Source organism: Neofelis nebulosa, chromosome 9, assembly GCF_028018385.1.
Source record: "Neofelis nebulosa isolate mNeoNeb1 chromosome 9, mNeoNeb1.pri, whole genome shotgun sequence".
In the NCBI taxonomy this organism is placed as follows: Eukaryota; Metazoa; Chordata; class Mammalia; order Carnivora; family Felidae; genus Neofelis; species Neofelis nebulosa.
Genome location: NC_080790.1, coordinates 140,859,201 through 140,877,048, shown reverse-complemented (window position 1 = coordinate 140,877,048; position 17,848 = coordinate 140,859,201). Strand labels below are relative to the sequence as shown.

The 17,848-nt window shown below is 65.9% G+C and overlaps 1 protein-coding gene across 8 annotated transcripts; it reads right to left on the bottom strand.

Annotated features, from left to right (window-relative positions):
• Positions 1-5,277: 5,277 nt before the first annotated feature.
• ARFGAP1 (ADP ribosylation factor GTPase activating protein 1) lies at positions 5,278-17,446 on the bottom strand. 8 transcript variants are annotated; one of them, XM_058686200.1, is made up of 14 exons: positions 17,259-17,446; positions 14,558-14,621; positions 14,250-14,359; positions 13,826-13,997; positions 13,260-13,360; positions 12,363-12,449; positions 11,758-11,854; positions 10,719-10,775; positions 9,545-9,577; positions 8,542-8,571; positions 7,648-7,704; positions 7,162-7,221; positions 6,600-6,676; positions 5,278-5,893 (listed from the first exon to the last, which is right to left on the bottom strand). In XM_058686200.1, exons 2-14 carry the CDS (start codon positions 14,615-14,617, stop codon positions 5,554-5,556), a joined length of 1,281 nt encoding a protein of 426 aa, XP_058542183.1. In that variant the 5' UTR covers positions 14,618-14,621; positions 17,259-17,446; the 3' UTR covers positions 5,278-5,553. The 8 variants fall into 8 exon arrangements, with proteins under 8 accessions (XP_058542183.1, XP_058542184.1, XP_058542182.1 ...); XM_058686201.1 differs by lacking the exon at positions 17,259-17,446 and adding an exon at positions 15,635-16,979 and having other exon boundaries at positions 6,600-6,670; XM_058686199.1 differs by lacking the exon at positions 17,259-17,446 and adding an exon at positions 15,635-16,978.
• Positions 17,447-17,848: the final 402 nt, after the last annotated feature.

Sequence of the window (17,848 nt, the reverse complement as noted above, 5' to 3'; positions counted from 1 at the left end):
CTTCCGTCCGTCCAATCACTCCTGACCACCCAAGTGCAGTGATCTGGGGAGTCCTACACCCCACAACCACCCACACCCTGCCCACAGCAGACCAGTGTCCTGCATGACCTTTGTGGAGAGGTCAGCCGCCCTTCCCCCGCCCGCCCCCAGATGCATCTGGCCGTCACAAGCCTCTGCTCCTACCTTCCACCCCCAGGACACCCTCACAGGCGGGCCTGGGTCCTGACTGCTGGCCCGGTCCCTCTCTCGTCATTAGAACAGACTGCTCCCAGGGCCAAGGGGTCTGGGGAGGGAGCTGAGTCCAGGTAGGGGCAGCCTATGGTGTCAGGGCGGGGACTGGGGCCCCAGACTGAGCACAGCCCCTAGGATCTCGTAGGGCCCCTCGGCCAGCCCCAGGACCAGCTTCTCAGCAGGAAGTACAGGTCCTCGGAGGTGGGGAGGGGCCGCCGTCCCATCCGCGGCTGCACACAGCCTGGGGACTGCCTCTGCTGACAGTGCAGAGGGGACACACAGCACAGAACCTCAGGACCCCCACCAGTCCAGCCACACCCAGGGGAGGTGGGAGCCAGGACCGTCTCATGGAACTGCCCAGCTTATGGGCGTCCTCGGGGCCGTGGAGGGCCAGAGGGCAACGCACGGGCTATCTGGACGCTCCAGGTCCCGGGACCTGCCTGATCCGCATCCTGAAGCCAGACCCCTCCACCCCCGAGAAGCCTGACCGGACCCAGTGGGACTCCTTCCAGGAGCACAGAGGTCGCGACTGTGAACAGGAACCCTCTGGACAGTCTGCCCTCCCTGCCCCAGGACTTGTTGAAAAAGCAAGATCGTCCTCACATCACAGACCCAGCAGACTGCTGGTGGCCCTCCTCCTCCCCCAGCCCCCAGGACCACAGGTGAGTCACCAACCTCCTCTTGGGTGCGGGTGGCATCTCTCGGTCGGTCCCTGTGCACTCACGTCCAGTCTGGTCCCGATGCAGCCACGAGGGGCCGGGGCTTATGAAGGCCCCTTTCCTCAAGACGTCACTGCCTCGGCCCAGCCCCCCCCCCTCCCCCCCCCCCGCCTCCTCCTCTCCCCAGGCCCTTCCCATCTACAGCCCAAGATGGGGGTACAGAGTCCCAGTGCGTAGGACCTCATCACTGCAGGGCAGGGGTCTCTCGGGGGTGGGAGAGGGTGCACCAGCCAAATGCCTTTATCCCTCATTCCACAGGGTCTGCCCCAAAGAGGGGCTCACGGGGGAGGCACCTCAGGGACACGGCCACCACGTGTGGTCTCAGCACCAGGCTAGGGGTGACGGGCGTAGGTACCTCCGGCAGGCCGGCAGGGTGGGGACGTATCAGCCTCCGCTTCCTCCCTGCTCCTCCTCAACGGGCCCCGGCGCCCAGGCCCATGCCCACACTGGCCCCTTCCCAAAAACCTCTGCTGCCCCACTGGCCTCGCAACAGCCCTCCCCCCCCCCCCCCCCCCCCCCCCCCCGTCTGCAAGGGCCAGCCCGGTGTGGCCCCGCCCACGTGGACAGCCCCAGGCCCAATGCTTGGGCAGGGACGCTGACCAGACCGGACCCCGCCCCAGCCCCACCCGACTCGGAATCGCCCCACCAAGGAGCCGATGGGTGAGCAGAGCTGACTAGCAGTTGGTCGCCAGGGGCTGGCGGCCGCTCTGGGTCCAGCTTCCCGAGACAGAAGCACTTTGGCGGGTGGGCACAGCCTGGGGCTCTTGGGCGGGGAGGCCAGAATCTGAGACCTGGTACTCACTGCAAGCTGGGAGCATTTGGGGGGGCGAAGGTCAGGGGCTGGGTGCTGCTGGGGGGGGGTCAGGGGCTGGGTGCTGCTGGGGGGGGGGCCCCTACCCAAGACCCATGGGGGCTTATCCCCTCCCCGGACTCCTAGCCACAGGGAAGACCCCGCAGGACCAGCCGGCGCCCCTGCCTCACGCCTGCCGGTCTACCAGCCCCAAACCCGGGAACACTGCGGGGGGTGGGGGCCCACGGTCCCAGGCCTGGGCCAGGAAACCGGGGCGGCTCCGTCCCAGGTGGCCGAGTGCCCCTCCCCGGTCCTGGCTGCGCGGTGGGCCCAGCTGCGCAGTCGGTGCTCCTGCGGCCGGGACGGGCCTCAGACCCTGGGCCACACGAGCTCTCTGACATAGCCAGGGAGCGCCTGTGCCCAAGGACCCGAGCCGGACAGCAGGACGCTGTAGTGCGGAAGGACGCAGCACCCGGGAGCTGGCCCTGCCCGGTCCTGGGACCCACACCCCAGCCAAGCCCCGCACGCCTCAGTGGGGCCCAGCAGCCACGGACAGCCGTGCCCCGGGCCTACCGTGTCTGTCCGTGGCTCACAGGTGCTCAGGACACACGTCTGCACTCACACGCACCCACCGAGGCGCCACCCGCACGCGCACACGCCGGTCGGCTCCTCGGTGCCCTTGGCTGGACCCTGTCCGCCCCTCACCCAGTGCCCGCCCATCACCTGTGATGCCCCTGAACCCCCCGAACCAGTTAGCAGCGTCGGGGCCGCCCAGGACCCCGAGAGGACGGGACAGTACAGTACCGGGTGCTGGCCCCTGGCTGAGCAGGGCCCCATTGCCCTTCCAGAAACAGCACAGCAGCCTGCCCGCGGGCTGGCACGTCGCCCCCGTCACGGGCCCTCACTCCGGCGTGCACAGGTCCTCCCCCCATCCTGGCCTCAGGGGAAACTGGCCCGCGGCACGGAGAAGCCTCCTGCGTGGCCCCCGACATCCATCCTCGGGGCTGCGGGGGCCGGGCCGCCCCTGACCACACCCGTTGGCTCAGACACAGCAGACACGCCAGAGGGCAGGGCCCCCACCGCCCAGTCATCCCCACCCAGACGGCCCCCGGGAAGGCCCCGGCTCTGGGTGTGAGGGGTCAGGGCCCGCCGGGCGGCTGAACTGGGCCACAGCAGAGGTGGACTTGTGTGAGGGCTTGGCCGGCAGGGCGCACAGAGTGCCACGGTCGTGGGCGAGGCCGGAGGGAAGGGAGCTGAGGGGGGGCTGGCCTTCGCGCGCGCCCGCCCGCCCGTCCTGGCGTCCGGCGAGGGGTCTGGGGCCGAGATGGCGGAGCCAACCGGGAGGCCTCGACTGGCGGTGGTCCCACCAGTCCCTGGTCAGCCTGGCGTCCCGCAGCCGGGGTCTGGGTGGGACCCCTCACAGGCAGCCAGGGGGGCCGAGGGCGGCTTCGCAGCCTCCGGCCCCCTCTCTCACCAGGCTGGCCGCCAGCACAGCGGGTGAGGCCCACGGGGATGCAGCCAAGAACTGACCCAGGACTGCCCCATGCCCCCTGGGCCCCACCCAGACCTGCCTTCCTGCTTGGCACCCTCTGTCTTCTGCCCCGGACAGGATGGCCCACGGGAGACCGCCCAGGAAGAAAGCTCCGGTTCTGGAAACTCCACTCAGCATCCCCTGGCTGTGCCTCCCTCTGGCCCCACTTCTGCCCAGAGCCAGGCAAGCTGCCACGGGCCCCGGGTCCCAGGCAGGGACACCCACTGGAGACCTCTCTGCCCCCCCCCCGGGAGGCGTCCCACCTGCACCTCTAAGAGCCCCAGGCCCCGCCCAGCCCGTCCCCCCATCTGCAAGCACACGCTGAAAGTGGCCTTCGGGGCATTCACCCAGGTCACTCTGTTTCCCATGTGCCAGTGACCCCTGCACAGGAGAGCACCAGACCGCCGCCCAAGCCCTCAGCCAACACAGCCTGTGGCCGCGGGCACCCCACCCGGGCTCCACCTGGCACAGCACCAAGGGCATCGGTCTGTCACCCTAAGGGTCTTGGACCACCGCATCCCAGCACCCCAGGAGGGGTCTGGGAGAACACCCCCTTGGCCAGAACACGTCTGAAGATACAGCACAGACCTGACCGCTGCACTCGGCACGACAAAGAAACTCACTCTCAGCGTGGCCTCCCAGAGGAGAACTTACTGGAAGAATAACGGCCTGAGCGCCGGCCACCGAAGCCTCCGGGGCCGACAGCAGAGCCCCCGGTTCCCACCCTGACGGAGGAGGAGGTTCCAGTGCAGAAATCCCACGTCCCACAGGGCACCGACCCCGGAGGATACCCGTAGGGGTGACAGCTGGCCCCGAGCACTCTCCTGAGCACCGGCACCCTGTGACGCTCGTTCCCAGGACGGCAGACCGAGCACGGGGCCTCTCATCACCCTGAGGTTCTGACCTCTGATCCGGGTACAGAGGCCGCGGGCTCAGTGACCGACACCCCCAAACGGCAGCCAAACACCGCAGGTGCTCCACACTGGGTGTCCCTGTCCCCCCACAGCTGTCTCCTACAGGGAGAGCCGTGGGCCGGGAGGCCGTGCCACGCCGGCCCGTCACACGCCCCAGACCTGACACGGGCGGTCACGGCCTGGCTGCCGCCAAGCGTCCTGCCGGGCCAGCCTGTCCCGCGACATGAATGGCTAGCAGCGTCCAGAGCAGAGGGGCCACATCCCGCACGAGTCACGCCAGGACTGAGGCACACGCGGCACCGGGTCAGAGGTTGGCTGACAGCCACGTAAGGGTCAGGAGGCGGGTGCGGGAGAGCAGACACCACAGCCGAGAGTCGCGTGCAGGCGCGTCACGCTGACGGGAGAACGACCCGTTAGTACGAGGCCGTGACCGTGGAGGTGGGACGGCCACGTGGTGGCTGACGGCCACGTGGGCTCTGGGTGGACAAGGAGACCCAAACGACGCTGCAGGCCAGGCCGCGGGCGCAGCACGCACTGGCAGGGACAGGGCGCCGGCGGCCCAGCCCGACGGGAACTCCCTCCTCGCCGCAGACGGCCGGGGTGGCTTCCGAACGTGGAAACAAACCCGGGACAGCGCCGCGTGCTACTCGTCTGTGAGCCCCGGGAAGGGAGCCCAGCCCCTCTGCCACGCACCCCCACACCTGGCTGGGGGCCAGCCCGGCTCAGACAGGAACGTGCTGGCGTCCCTCCCCCGCTTTCACGTCCCTGTTGCTCAGCCGTCCGGGCCATCCCGGGGTGCTGCCCTCAGTCCAAGCACAGACAGGAGGCCTGGGCGTTGGGGACGAGGCCAGAGGCCCTGGGGTGTGCGTGGCCGCGCACGGAGGCCTGGAGAGGTGACACAGGAGAGAGGGACAGGCGGTGACCAAGGGCCAGGAGGGCGAGGTGGGCGGTCAGCAGCGCCAGCCCCGGTGGCCCTTCTGGATTTCCACACGGAGGAGCCGGGGCAGGGTCCTCAGAAGCCCCGACCAGAAGACGCCTGGGCTGAGGCGCTGGAGAGAGAGCACACGTTCCACGCCACGACACTGCACGGGCTGCGGTGCGGCCACCCGGGAGGGTTTATTAGCAAGGGCGTTACGGGAACGATGGGGCGGCCTGCCTCCCGCGGGGGCGGGACCCCGCCCTCCTCGTGGCCAGGCCACCACAGGAGGGCCAGTGCCCACGTGAGCGGGCAGCCCCGCCCACAGGCTCCCACCCGAGGTGCCGTCTTCGTGCCACAGCTGGTTTCTTGGGTCAGACGGGAGGAGACGTGGGGACCAAGTGCAGACGCGGTGGCCGTCCCAGCTGCTGGGGGCGGGTGCGCGGCGGGGCCTACCAGTCCTGGTTGTCCCAGCCCTCGTCCACCGGAGTCGCCGGCGGCACCGCCTTCTTGGGGGCCTTGGCTCTGCCCTCCCCGCTGCCCCCCCAGGCCTCCCCGAGGTCGCTGTTGTCGCTGTTCCTGTTGTTGGACGCGGAGCCCGAGCCCCACACGTCCCAGCTGTCCGAGCTCCGTTTCTCGGCCGAGGCGTCCGCACACGTCCAGCTGTCGCTGCTTGGGGACCTGTGGCCCCTGGCAGGGTCGGCGCTCCCGAAGGTCTCCCAGAAGCTCTGGTCGACGGTGTTCTGGGGGTTGTCCCCACTGCCGCTCCGGTAGCTCTGGCCCTCCGGGGGTCTCGGGGGGAGAGAGGGAGACTGAGGACCAGCCAGAGCCACCAGGCCCTCCCTCGGCGCGCTCCCCAGTGTCCTCCCCGAGATGGGGCTCAGGGCCCCATCTGGTGTGACGTCCACACCAGAGCTCAGGGCGGCTCTGCCTTGGAGCTGAGGGCACGGAACCCTCTGGAAGGACTTGGGCACACCCCTTGCGGCCAGAGCCCAGCTCCGCCAGTCCTACCCCACAAGAAGCATGTCCCGGTGACTGAGGGAACAAGGCCTCTCGTGTCCCCAACGGGCCCCCTGACCCCAAGTGCTCAGGCCCCACATGGTCCAGAGGGTGCCCCCAACGGGCCCCCTGGCGCAGTCATGCTACCCAAACCTCGGGACAGAACGTCAGGAAGACACGTGGTGCGAGTTCTCCCTGCCCAGCCGGCCCCAAGCGGACGGTGAACGAGGGGACAGCATCCACCCACCGGACCCGAGACCGCACACGAGGGCTCAGCGCCCGTCTCCAGACTGAACCCCTGCACCCATCCCTCAGGGGCCCGGGTACAGCCACACTGAGCACAGGGGCCAGAGCAAGACGTCGGGCTGCCAGCTGGCTCTGGGGGCTGCTGCAACCCCTGCACCCCTGGGGGTGACGTGCCCCCAGAGACCTTGTGGGAAGAAACCCAGGGAAAGGGGGCCCCTGCCTTCAGGACAGAGGGACGGGGGCAGCAGCATACCTGTCCGAGGGGTCCTCCGCTCTCCCAGAGAAAAAGGTGGTGACGTCCCGCCAGCCCCTACTGCCGGCCCCCTGGACCTAGAAGGGACAGAGGAGGCAGCTGAGCGGGGTCCTCACGCACAGCACACACGGCCTTTCACTTAAAGCCCCCGAGAGGCTCAGAAACGCAAGCAGCGTGGCAGGGGCTTAGGGCCCCGCTGTCCCACACTCCCCCCCCCCGCCCGCCGGGGCGGTCGGTGGCCAGGGACGCCCACGGGCACAGAGAGGCCCAGGGCTCAGCAGCTCCAGGAGACGCCGAGCAGGCGAAGGCCCCTGCACGCCCTCGCGGAGCGTCAAGGTCGGCACTCACCAAGGAAAGGGCAGCGGCAGCAAAACAAGGGCAGAAGAAAAAGAAGCGACAGGTTAGCGGACGGACGGAAGCCGCGTCAAGCTGTCTCCACATTCCTGTGGCGCCGGCACCGCAGGGCCTCTCTGACCCTCCTCCTGCGTCAGCGGGCGCTCGGCTCCGGGCGCCCCGGAATGTGGAGACTGGCTTCCAGCGGCGCCCGGGGGGCCCGCCCTACCTTGGACGCCAACTGAGAGACCCCACTGGACACATCCTCAAAAATCTTTCCCTCCTTCACCTGCGTGGGTTAAAACAGCACCTTTAGCGGAGTGGCGGAAGCCGCACGGTTGCCCGTCTCTGACAAAGGACCGACGCAAACTGAAAAGCCCTGTGGCAGCAGCCGCGTGGGACCCTGTCTCCCCCCTGGGCTGCCCCCTCCCCAGACGTGAAGGCGCCGGGGCCACTGACTCCAGCCCAGCCTGGTTTAACGCGGCGTCCTCCCTGGCAGGGGACTGTGTCACCGACAACCTCCTGAGGACAGACTGACAATGCCCGAGGTCCCCAGCCCGCGAGAGCTTCCCGCGCTCGGTCAGCTGGGTCCCCACAGGAGGGCAGGACTCACCCCCCCCCCCCCCCCCCCGCCGAGTAGGAGCTGATGGAGAGAGCCCCCTACACCAGCTGCTCCCCTGGACGAGGGCCCACTGGGGGCCGAGGGCCACGTTACCTTCTCCTGGGCGGGTTTGAGGACGTTCTCGTTCAGACTGTGACCCAGCTCTGAAGCCTGCGCAAACAGGGGCAAGTCAGGGGAGCTCCCCAGGCAGCGTGTCCCCCAGGGCATGGGTTGGCATGGTGGCCACAAGCTTGGCCGACAGAGGGAAGGCGGGAGACGGTGAGCAGCCCGGCAGCACACAGATGCCTCCCGCGCTCCTGGCGCTGCGCTAGGAGCGGCCCCCGGGCACACTGGCTGTGGGGCGGCCAGAGACCACCGTCCCAGGCCTCCTCACTCCAGACGGAGAGGCTCAGAGAGGCAGCAAGTAGTCGGGAGCCCGCCCCAGCCGGTGGCCACCTCCAAGTGTTCCCAGCAGAGCCCCCGCGATCCCGGCCCATGAAGACCACCGCCATGCCGGCTACAGGTCCCAGGCTACCCCCTCGACGGGAACGCAGGCGGGCGCACCCACGGTCACCAGAGCAAAGGGGACGGAGCCGGAGGACGAGCCAAGGTGGGTGACTGGTCGGGGTGGGGGTGGGGGGGGACGACGGGGCAGCCGAGAGCACGTCAAGCAGCAGCAGCCTCGGTGGACCGGGTAGCCACGTGGGCGCCCAACGCTCGCCACCGGGATTCGCTCCTTCCAGTGATTTGGCTCGAGGTGATCAAGCCGGGAAATGAAAATCCTGCCAAGCAGCTCCTGGTGCCCCGGCAAAAGCAATGTCCCCGGTTCCCGACTCCAGAGCACCACAAGCGGGCCAGACGGGCCCAGTGGGCTGGCGAGGAGCGCCGAGGGTGTGCACACGTAAGCGAGGACACACGACAGGCCACAGTCCAGAACAGCTCAGGGCAAAGCAAGTGATGAGCGCAGAGACGGGGATAGGCATGCACGAGAACAGGCTCGGGCCTTACCGGCTCTGGCTGCTGCTTGGAGCCCCAAAACTTTACCGAGACAGCAAGGGAGCGGGTTGGGGGGCAGAGAGTGGGGTGGGGGGATAAAAGAGAGAGAGAGAGAGGGAAACAGAGAGAGAGAGAGAGAGAGAGAGAGAGAGAGAGAGAGAGAGACAGCGCGGGCGCTAGGAGCATTTGACATAGACCAGGAAGCACGTCCAAACATGTTAATAGCCTCACGTTCTCATGGCATCACCCCAGCAGGTGTCCCCAAAAGTGGCTTTGAGTACACACTTCTTGCCATCAGACCTCACTGCTTTCCGCGCCCAACGTGCAACTCCCGGAACCGCAAGAGCGAGCGAGCCAGGAGCCCGGGAGGGGGGCCGGGTGAGAAATCACCCTCGGGCAGGCTCTGCTGCAGAAGCAAACATCCTCCCGCCTGGGACCTCCTCCAGGGCTGCCACCTCCTGCACAGCCCTGACTCCCAACAGCAGACACAGGCGGCCCAGCTCCAGTACCCCCTGGGGACTGCCGGGGCTACCAAGATTTGAAGGAAAAGGCCAAGGCCTAAGGCCCCCAACCACCGCCCACAAAGAGAACGCACTCACTGGGGAAGGATGAGTGCTCTTTCCATAGAACCCAGACCCACCATCCCAAGGAAGGGCCGGGCGTGGCCTGCGTGCGGCTGCCTACCCCCCTCCCCACAACGCGTAGCCTCAGCAGCACCCAGCTTCCCTCCGCCAAGCGCACAGGGGCCCTCCAGCAGTGCAGGGCCCAGGCTGCGATGGAGGGGTGATTTTAGCCCTGCAGGCCCCAGGCAGATGCGGCCTCTTACCCATCTGCACACGGACGTGGGAGCCTGGGCCAAGTGCGGGAGCACAGGCCTGTCCACACCTGAGCCACAGACACGTCCCCTCCCCCAAGCACACGGCCCAAGGAGGGCACACCAGGCAGAGTCCAAACACCAACAGGACATCAGACTAGGAATTTTAACAGCACAGAACACAGAAGCTTCCTTTGTTACCTTCTGACTTGCTTGAGATCCGAATTTCGTTGCCTGAAAGAAAATCGACGTGGCTTTGGGACCTCCTGTCCCAACGCCAGACCCCAGGCTGCACCTCCGCAGGGCTGAGACAAAGCTCTGGCCTAAGTCTGTCTGCTGACAGCCACCCACCCCACAGTAGCTCCTGGAGCACGAGGCCAGCTCCCTGTCGGAGGAAGGCCATTGGGAGGGACACCCACACGGCACACGGGCCTGGGGCAGCAGGCCCACCAGGAGGTGGTGGCCACCCCAGCCCTGTCACCTAGGAGCTTTCCCATGGCCCAGACCATACCACCTACTTGGCGCCCAGGGCAGTCACACAGCTCGCCCTAGCACGGCACCCCGCCACTAAGGAAGATTCCAGCTGAAAGACACCTGCACCCCTGTGCTGCACCTTCCGAAGCCAAGTACACAGAGACAACCAGCAGAGGCTGAAGCACCAGGGCCACAGGGCCTGGGCCCCTCAACGCTGAGCTCCTCCCAGGCTGGGCAGGGCAGGATGCTGGGCAGGGCAGGGTGCTGGGCACAGTGGCCCATGGGGACCACTGAGAAGTGTCCACAGCGACTTCACTCCAGCCCAGAGCCTGCCCAGGGCTCTCCCTTCTCGGGGTGACCTTCCTCGGCACGGCCACACTGGCCGGGCAACCCGCTGGACCCCACCCACAGCCTCCTCTCCAGGCTGACATCCCTAGACAGATTTGTGGCCTGTTCTTTTCCAAGCACAGGCCCACTCTCCACTTGTCCTGACAAGATCCCTAACCCCGTCGCTAAGGCAAGGGTGAGAGAAAGGTCGGCTGGCACAAACGCTACTCTGTGCCCAGCAGCAGAACCTCGAAGGCCGGCAGGACCGCTCAGCCTACAGGGGTCACGACGTGCCCCACCTCAAGACGGCACGCATCTCTTAGGGCCGCTGGCCCTCAGCAAACAGCGCTGCCCTGACACAGAGGCGGATGGCCGCTACAGAGCAGAGAACAAACAGTGTGGCCCCGAGGTCTGCCGCGGCCTCAGGGGCTCCGGGCCAATGGCACAGCCTGGGCCTGGGAATGCTCTCCAACCGTCAGTTGGAGCCCCTTCAAGACCCTTCTGCACCCCCAGACCCCAGAGCAGCCCAGCCCGCCTGGGTCCTACGGGTGGAGCGCTGGGGCGGGCTACTCACACCCTCCTTGGCAGCCGAGGCAAACTTGCTCGCTCCGGCGGTGAAACTGCTCCAGCCCTGAAAAGAGAGGCCCCGGTGAGGCTGCGGGGGCGCCTCCCAGGCAGGCTCCATCTGCCACGCCGCCCACCTCTCGGCGGAGGGGCTGCCCGCGTCCGCATCCAGCCCCGCAGGAAGGCCGCCCCCACGGGGCTCTGTCCACAGCTGCGGCCCGGCCTCCCACGAAGAACGGGTTCCCACCGTGGGCACGCCTGGACAACACGCCCCCGACCGGTGGCCACGGCAGCCGGGACAGCGCCCGCGACTCTGCGGCGCTCCGCCAGCCCTGACCGTCCGGACCTCACCTCGAGCACGTGGCCGTGCTTTCGTCTGCTCTCCACCCCCCACCTCCCCTCAAGGGGCAAGGGCCTGGCACCCAGTCTGTAGAGATGCCTGTTCTCTTTGCCCGAGTTCGAGGCTTCCCCCTGAGCCTCCAAATCCAATCGAGACCGTTTAAAAACATAAATGGCTCACTTAAACCTCAGCTTCCCAACAGAGCCTCCTCCCCCCAAACAATGAGACAACTGCGTTCAGCTTCTTGCGTGAGAACTAAAACATGGCAGGAGGAGACATGGAAACACGCACGTGCCCCATACGGGCGGGCGTCTGTTTTTTCGCAGAGAAACTCTCAGGCAGCAGGCTGTCGGCTGGAGGCATGCCTTTCCGCCCTGGAGCAGTGACCTCGGCCGCCCAGCGCCCCGGCAGGCCTTCCCCAGGCCGCCAAGGGCAGCGGGCACCCTTCCGAGGGTGCTAGAGCCCACACGGCTCAGCTGCCCGCTGTGCCCGGAGCTCTGCCAGGACAGAGGGGGACTGGGCAGGCACCACACAGAAAGTCGTGCTCTGAAGAACCCCTCCCCCGTTCACTGGAAACAAGGATCTCGTAGTCACAGTGAAGAAAGCTCTCTGCGCGTGGGGACCTGAACGCACCAGGCGAATGAACCTGGCTGTAAAGAAAACAGGCCTCCTGCAGAGGGCGGTCCCCGGGGCAAGACGCGGTCCTCACCGAGCACAGGGACGACACGGCACTGCTGAGGAAGTCGTCTTCCCTCCGGGGGGGGGGCACTGTGTTCCCAAACCCGACGTAGCGGTTCTCCTGGGCCCTGACAGGGAGACACAGGCGCAGCCCCACTGCTCCCGACGGCCTCGGGACAAGAGGCCCCCAGGCCCCGGATGGAGGTGGGGGACCCCCCTCCCTGAGTACGTGTATCCACAGCGGTGGGGGGGGGGGGGGGGGGGAAGATGGCATGGGGTAGACTACCCCCTGCTCACTGAAAAAGACCCTCCTGCTGCATTCAGTCGGGGCCCCCGGCCGGACCCACAGCCCCCAGACGGTTACGGCAAAAAGCGCTGAAGTTATTTGACAGCTCCGGAGACAAAAACTCGTTTACGCGTCAGGTTGCGTTCTTTTTTCCTTCTAAATGTTGGGCTTTCTCTCCACTCAAAACTGCGCTTCAAACCTGGGCTGGCCCAGGGACAGCAGTTCAGAACCCGCACGCAGACTCTGCACACAGCAATGGGCCCCAGCCCACGGCCGGGGGACAGTCCCGCCCGGAGGGACCCCACCCAGAGCCATCCAGCCACCAAACCCCTTGTTGCCCGCGGCCTCACCCCTGGTAGGAGCCGAGATCGCCATTCAGCCAGTCTTCAAACGCTTTGTCTGAGGAGCCGGTGGAGCTCTGTGGGTGGCCAGAGGCTCTGAAATGGGAGTGTCAAAGTTCAATGAGGCCGAGGGAGGTCGGGCAGGTGCCTGAGGGAACCAGGTGGGTCTCTGGGAGGTGCTCTCTCTCCACCAGGTCACACTGGGGTCCTCCAAGAATGGAGCACCTGAGGCCAGCTGGCCTCCAGCTCTGTCCCAAAGGCAGCTCGGGCTCAGTGGCCGAGGCTGGCGACAAGCAAGCAGATACACTGTAGCCCCAGCTGGGGCCGCAAAGGGACCCCGAGAGCAGCTCCATCCTGCCCATGCCGGCAGGGAAGCAGCCCAGAGGCTGGTGAGACTGAGGCTGAAGCCAGCACCCCAGCAGTGGCAGTGGAGGGTGGGGGGGTGGGGGGTGGCCTGGGCACCCCCGGTGCAAACAGGGAGCCTTCTCTAGACCGGCCACCCCAGAACAACGCCTCGGCCGTGCAGGAGGACACGGGATGTGCCGTGGGGACCAGCCTGACCACAGCATAGCTGCACTCGGGGGGGGCGGGCCACCCTCCGAGAGGACAAAGGCCGCTTCCCAGAGATGCACACGTGTCACGGGCGTCTGGCAGAGCCTGCACCGAACGGGCCCTTGGGAGGTGGGGAGGCACCAGCTTCTACCTCAGGCACAACTTTACGCTTGCGTTTCTACCGAAAGCCTGTGTTGCTTCGGCAACCTAGAACGTTCTCTTTCCCACTGGCTTTTGGGCGTGTCTCACAACGTGGGCCGTCACCGCAACAGTAAGGGGATCCTGAGCTAAGATCAGGGCCGAGATCGGGGCTGGGCCGAGAACCGCGCGGAGCCAGACGAGAGGAGCAGCTACCGGGGGGCAGTGGTCGCCAGCGCCTTGGGCTGGGGTGGGGTCCAGTTCTGGGCAGGCGAGGACTCCAGAGACCATTCTCTGCCTTCAGCTAGGGCGGCCACCTGCCAAGGGGACACAGGGATGAGAGAGCCTGCAGCTGCCAGGAGGGACCGGCGACACCATATGCTGCTCCCAGCCCCCCCCCAGGCCCAGCGGCCACGGGCTGGGGCCACCCTGACACACGTCAACGGCAAGACCGACTGGGTCTCACGCTGGCGGCAGTGAACAGCGGTGCTGGTGAGTTCCCAGGCAGCGGCTCCAACCCCGAGGGACATGGTTCCTCCGGCAGGCGTGGCCGTCCTGGGATGGTTTGGCCACCACACAGAGATGTGGGAACGCGGTGCTCCCCCAGAGGGTGTGGGGAAGGCCCGTTCTCACCCCCGCCACTACACGCCACCCGCCCCCACGTGGGACGAGGCGGCCCGCGTGTCCTGTCCGCAGGCGTATCAGGGTCCACAGAAGAATGCCAACGCCCAGACAACAGCCAGCAGTCAGGCCCCTGGCACGGCTGGTCAGCCTGTCCCCACCTTGTCCCTGAAGAGGGCTGCGGCCTTGCTGTTGTACTTCTCCTGCAGGGACCAGCACGGGTCATAGTCCTCCTGAGACTCCAGGAACTCTCGGAACTTCGCGTTCCCCCCCGCTCTCATCTTCTCGAGCTCCGCGTCCTTCCATTTGTCCATGGTAACAGAGCGCACAAAGCTAGAAGCCGGGCGCCGATCTAGTTAGCAGCACTGGGTACCCAGGAGCCGCCCCCCACGCCCGCCCCAACCAGGGCGTGGACATGACACTTGAGCTCCCCCGGGGCGGAAGCCTGGCCGCGATGCCCCCGAGGGCACGCAGAGCCAGCAAGGTGGCAAGTGTCGGTCCATCATCCCACACCCAGCAGTGGGCCCTCGACCGCGGCCGAGGATCCCCGTGGAGTCGGGGGTGCGGGGGGAGCAGGGCACTGACCTGAGGTGCACCCCAAGCCCGCGGTGCTTCCCCGAGCACTCCAGGCAGATCCAGATGCCATAGGTCACGCTCACCCACTGGGGGTTGAATGCTCCACACTCAAAACACACCTGCAGAGAAACCACATGCGACTCACCCAGGCACGCAGGGCAGAGCCCAGGGACCCCAAAGGCCCCACAGGTGCCCCCAAGAGGGAGCGGGGGAGAGGCTGACTCAAGACCGGCAGCCACAGGGCGAGCTTTGAGGCTACAGGTCGCTTCCGAGAGGTTTGCTGAAGCTCAAAGCACCGAAGCAAAGCAGACGCTTACGTTGTTTTCATCTTGGGCTCTGACTTCTTTAAGAACTTTCCTGGTTCGTGGGCTGGCCATGGTGCTGAAAGGAGAGAAGAAGCTTTAAAAACTTACAAACAGGTTACTTTACGAGAAGACCAATTAGGGCAAAGACAGCATAACACACAGCTTCAAAGAAACCCCGCTGAGCTGCCTGGAAGCTCTGGGCAACACCCCTAACCTACTACAGGCAGCGTCGGGGAACCGCTCACACAAGGAAACTGTCCCCCACACTCTAAGAGAAACCTACAGCAGTCTGCATGCTCCCAGGCCAAAAGCAATGTGACTATGGAGAACAACGTAATCAGCAGCATCCGCTTTGCTTAAGCATCACGCACCACCGAGACTCTGCAATCTATACAACATCCTGTCTTGAGAAAGTCCGTATCGAGGGGTGGTCTTTATAAAATGTGCACAGACTGGCCGCTAAATCTGACCGCCCGCCCGAAGGCCAACACACCAGACGTGGGCCAATAATCACAGAAGACGGGGAGCCCCAGGTTCTCTGCGCATCACACCTTCCACTCCCCAGCGGGCAGCGTGGGGCAGAAGTGGGAGCCCTAACTGATGTGTGGAGAGGCTGACCTGTGGGAGGGTCTACGGGTAGGTCCTCTGTAGGGCCACTGTGATGGAGGTGACCGGTGGCATGACCACGGCAGGACAGACCTGCCACCCTGCCTCACGGGGACGCTGTCGGGAACAACAGCCACATAACTTGGGCTGAAGAGCGGAACCAACTCTGTACGGATCTCCTAGCTTTGGCAAAGTTCAAGGTCAACCCCTGGCCCGCTGAATTCATGACCAGGACCACTGACATAATAAGATTCGAGCCAGGAGCCAGCACAGCGCTGGACATAAAGCAACACCGTGGTTCTGCACACACCACGACCACTCGGCCGTGGGCCCCAGGCCACCTCTCTGCCGCCTGGACAGACCCTCTACTGACGGTGCAGCCTACACAACCCAGGAGGAGCTTCTCTGCCCTGTATCTCACCTTTAACCTTAGTACACAGAACTAAGTCACAGACGGGAACGCCGACTCTCCACACAACTGACCTTTCTAAATCTGGAAGGCCACAACTTTGATGTTCCCGCTCTGAGGCTCGTTGAAGCAAGCAAGAAATGAACAGTTGTTTCTGGTTTTCGACAACTGACGGAAACAAAACCCAGAGTTCACCCAAGGCTCCTCTGTGCTCTGCGGCTTTCTGTGCCGCGTGTGACAGTCCACCGAAAGCATCAGATCTTGAGGGCAAACACCTGAATCCATAATCTGGGCCAGACTCATTCAAATGGGATACTGCTGTCACACTGAGCGCCTAGGCCACAGCACGGCATAGATGGGTAAGGGCACAGACAGGTAAGGAAGGACACAGACACATAAGCGCACACTCTTAGAGAGACATCCTGCCGGGTCTGAGTCACAAAGCCCTCTCCACACATTCGTCTTGTGGCGGCCACTGGGGAAGCCCATGCAAGCTGGTGTGTGGGGCTGACATGCGTCCCTGCCCGATCAGGTCTCCATACTCAGCCCTGTGCTCTTTCCTGAGGACTGTAGCTTCCCTCAGGGGTTCACATTCTGGTCAAGAGGGCACAGGCAAACAAAAGCCAGAACGGGGCTGAGCTTGCTCTGAATTGGAAACTGTGTAAAATAAAATTGGGCAGAGCAAATGTTTGCAGAACTAGCAGAAAGGTAACATGTGGAAGCTAAAAGACTTGATTTGGATTTAAAAGGAACTCCCCTTGGTGACCCGTTTGGAGGTGAGCATCCTTTAACCCTCTGAGATGCTAACTCTGATGCATGAAAACACCTCCTAACTTTCAAAACCATAAATAAGATTTATCCTGAGAAACAACCCAAAAAATCCCTAATGCTTGAAATCCAGATGGTAAAATGCAGCTTTCTGCAGGTGGACATAACTTCAGGAAACGTTGAACCAAACGAGGACACCTTTTCTTGGTTCATCAGGTAAGCCACTTGCTAACTGCTGAAAGCTGAGTCCTTAAGTTGGGACTTTCTCCGTGTCTACCATTAAAAGTAGCTGAGGACGCTGCTCGGTGTCCAAGGCGCTTACACGGGGGACCAGGAGAAACAGCGCCCGAAACACCCCTGTGGAAGCACAGACGATCTCTAAACCCCGGCCGGTAACGTCAGAGCTAATCACCCCTTGGGCCGTCGTCACCCTGCTGCACAGCGGTAACCAGAGCGTGGCAGGAGTGCTAGGCCCGCACTTGACGGGCACGATTACTCCTCAACACTGGCGACGAGGCCGATCACCGGGGCAGACAGGACGCATCCGCTTTACCTCCATCCACGCGAACCGAAATGGAACGGGTTGCTTCTGCCTCCTCGCGGGGGTCGTCCACGGCCAAGGGGCGGGAGCACAGGTGGCGAAGGGAGACCGGACGGTCCCCCTCCCCCGACCCTCACCCCCCCTCCCACGCTGGCCGGAACCCCTACTTGCCAGGGTGGAAGACGCCCAGACTCCAGCCCCGGCCCGACTGGACGCTCGTCCCGGCCAGCGCCAGCGCCCGAGGGAGGAAAGGGGCGAGCCGCGCCGGGGCCCGCGGCTGCGGGAGGATTCCAGCCCCCGAGGTGGGGGCGGCGGGCCGGGGGCGCGCGGGAGCGCCCGCCGAGGCGGACCGGGGAGCGGGCGCCGGGGGCCTCGGGTCACGCGCTTACCAGGCGGGGTCCGGGCTCGGTCTTGTGCGCCGGGGTCGGCCGGGGTCGGCCGGGGTCGGCCGGGGTCCGCCGGGGTCGGCCGGGCTCGGGCGCGCCGCTAGCTGCTCCGGGGACGCTCGCCGGCCGCCCACCCCGCAGCCACCAGCTTCCGACTACGTTGCGCCTCTCAAGGCATCACGGGAAGCCGGGGGGCGGGCCGGTGGGCCGGACTTCCGCCTCCGCCTGCCGGGCCGGAGCGAGGCCCCGCCCCTGTCGCCACGGGGACGCGGCGCGGCCGGATGGCGGCCGGAGTGCGGCCGCTGAGCGTCCCGCGGGGCCCGGCCGCCCGCCCTCCCGCACGGCGGGCACGGAAAACGCGTTCCCGCCTGCTCTCGCCGGGAAGATTCCGGGACAGCTTCCTCGCCGGGGGCTGACTGGGAAGACGCGGCGGGGGAGGGGGCAGCCGGCGGGCTCCCCGGGGCGGGCGGTTGCGGAGTCCGCCCGTGTGCGTGCGGTGGACGGCGCGGCGCGCCTCGGGGACGCTGAGCCCCCGGACTCCGCCCTCCGTCGGCGGGGCCCACCCGGAAGCCACGGGGCCCGAGCCATTTGGG

Excerpts from the sequence above, each read along its gene's own strand:
- ARFGAP1 (XM_058686200.1), bottom strand. The coding sequence starts at position 14,617 with ATGGCCAGCCCACGAACCAGGAAAGTTCTTAAAGAAGTCAGAGCCCAA. Across the intron at positions 8,572-9,544 it reads GATCTCAAGCAAGTCAGAAG|TTTTGGGGCTCCAAGCAGCA; the intron begins GTAACAAAGGAA and ends GTCTCGGTAAAG. Across the intron at positions 7,222-7,647 it reads TCAAACCCGCCCAGGAGAAG|GTGAAGGAGGGAAAGATTTT; the intron begins GTAACGTGGCCC and ends TAACCCACGCAG.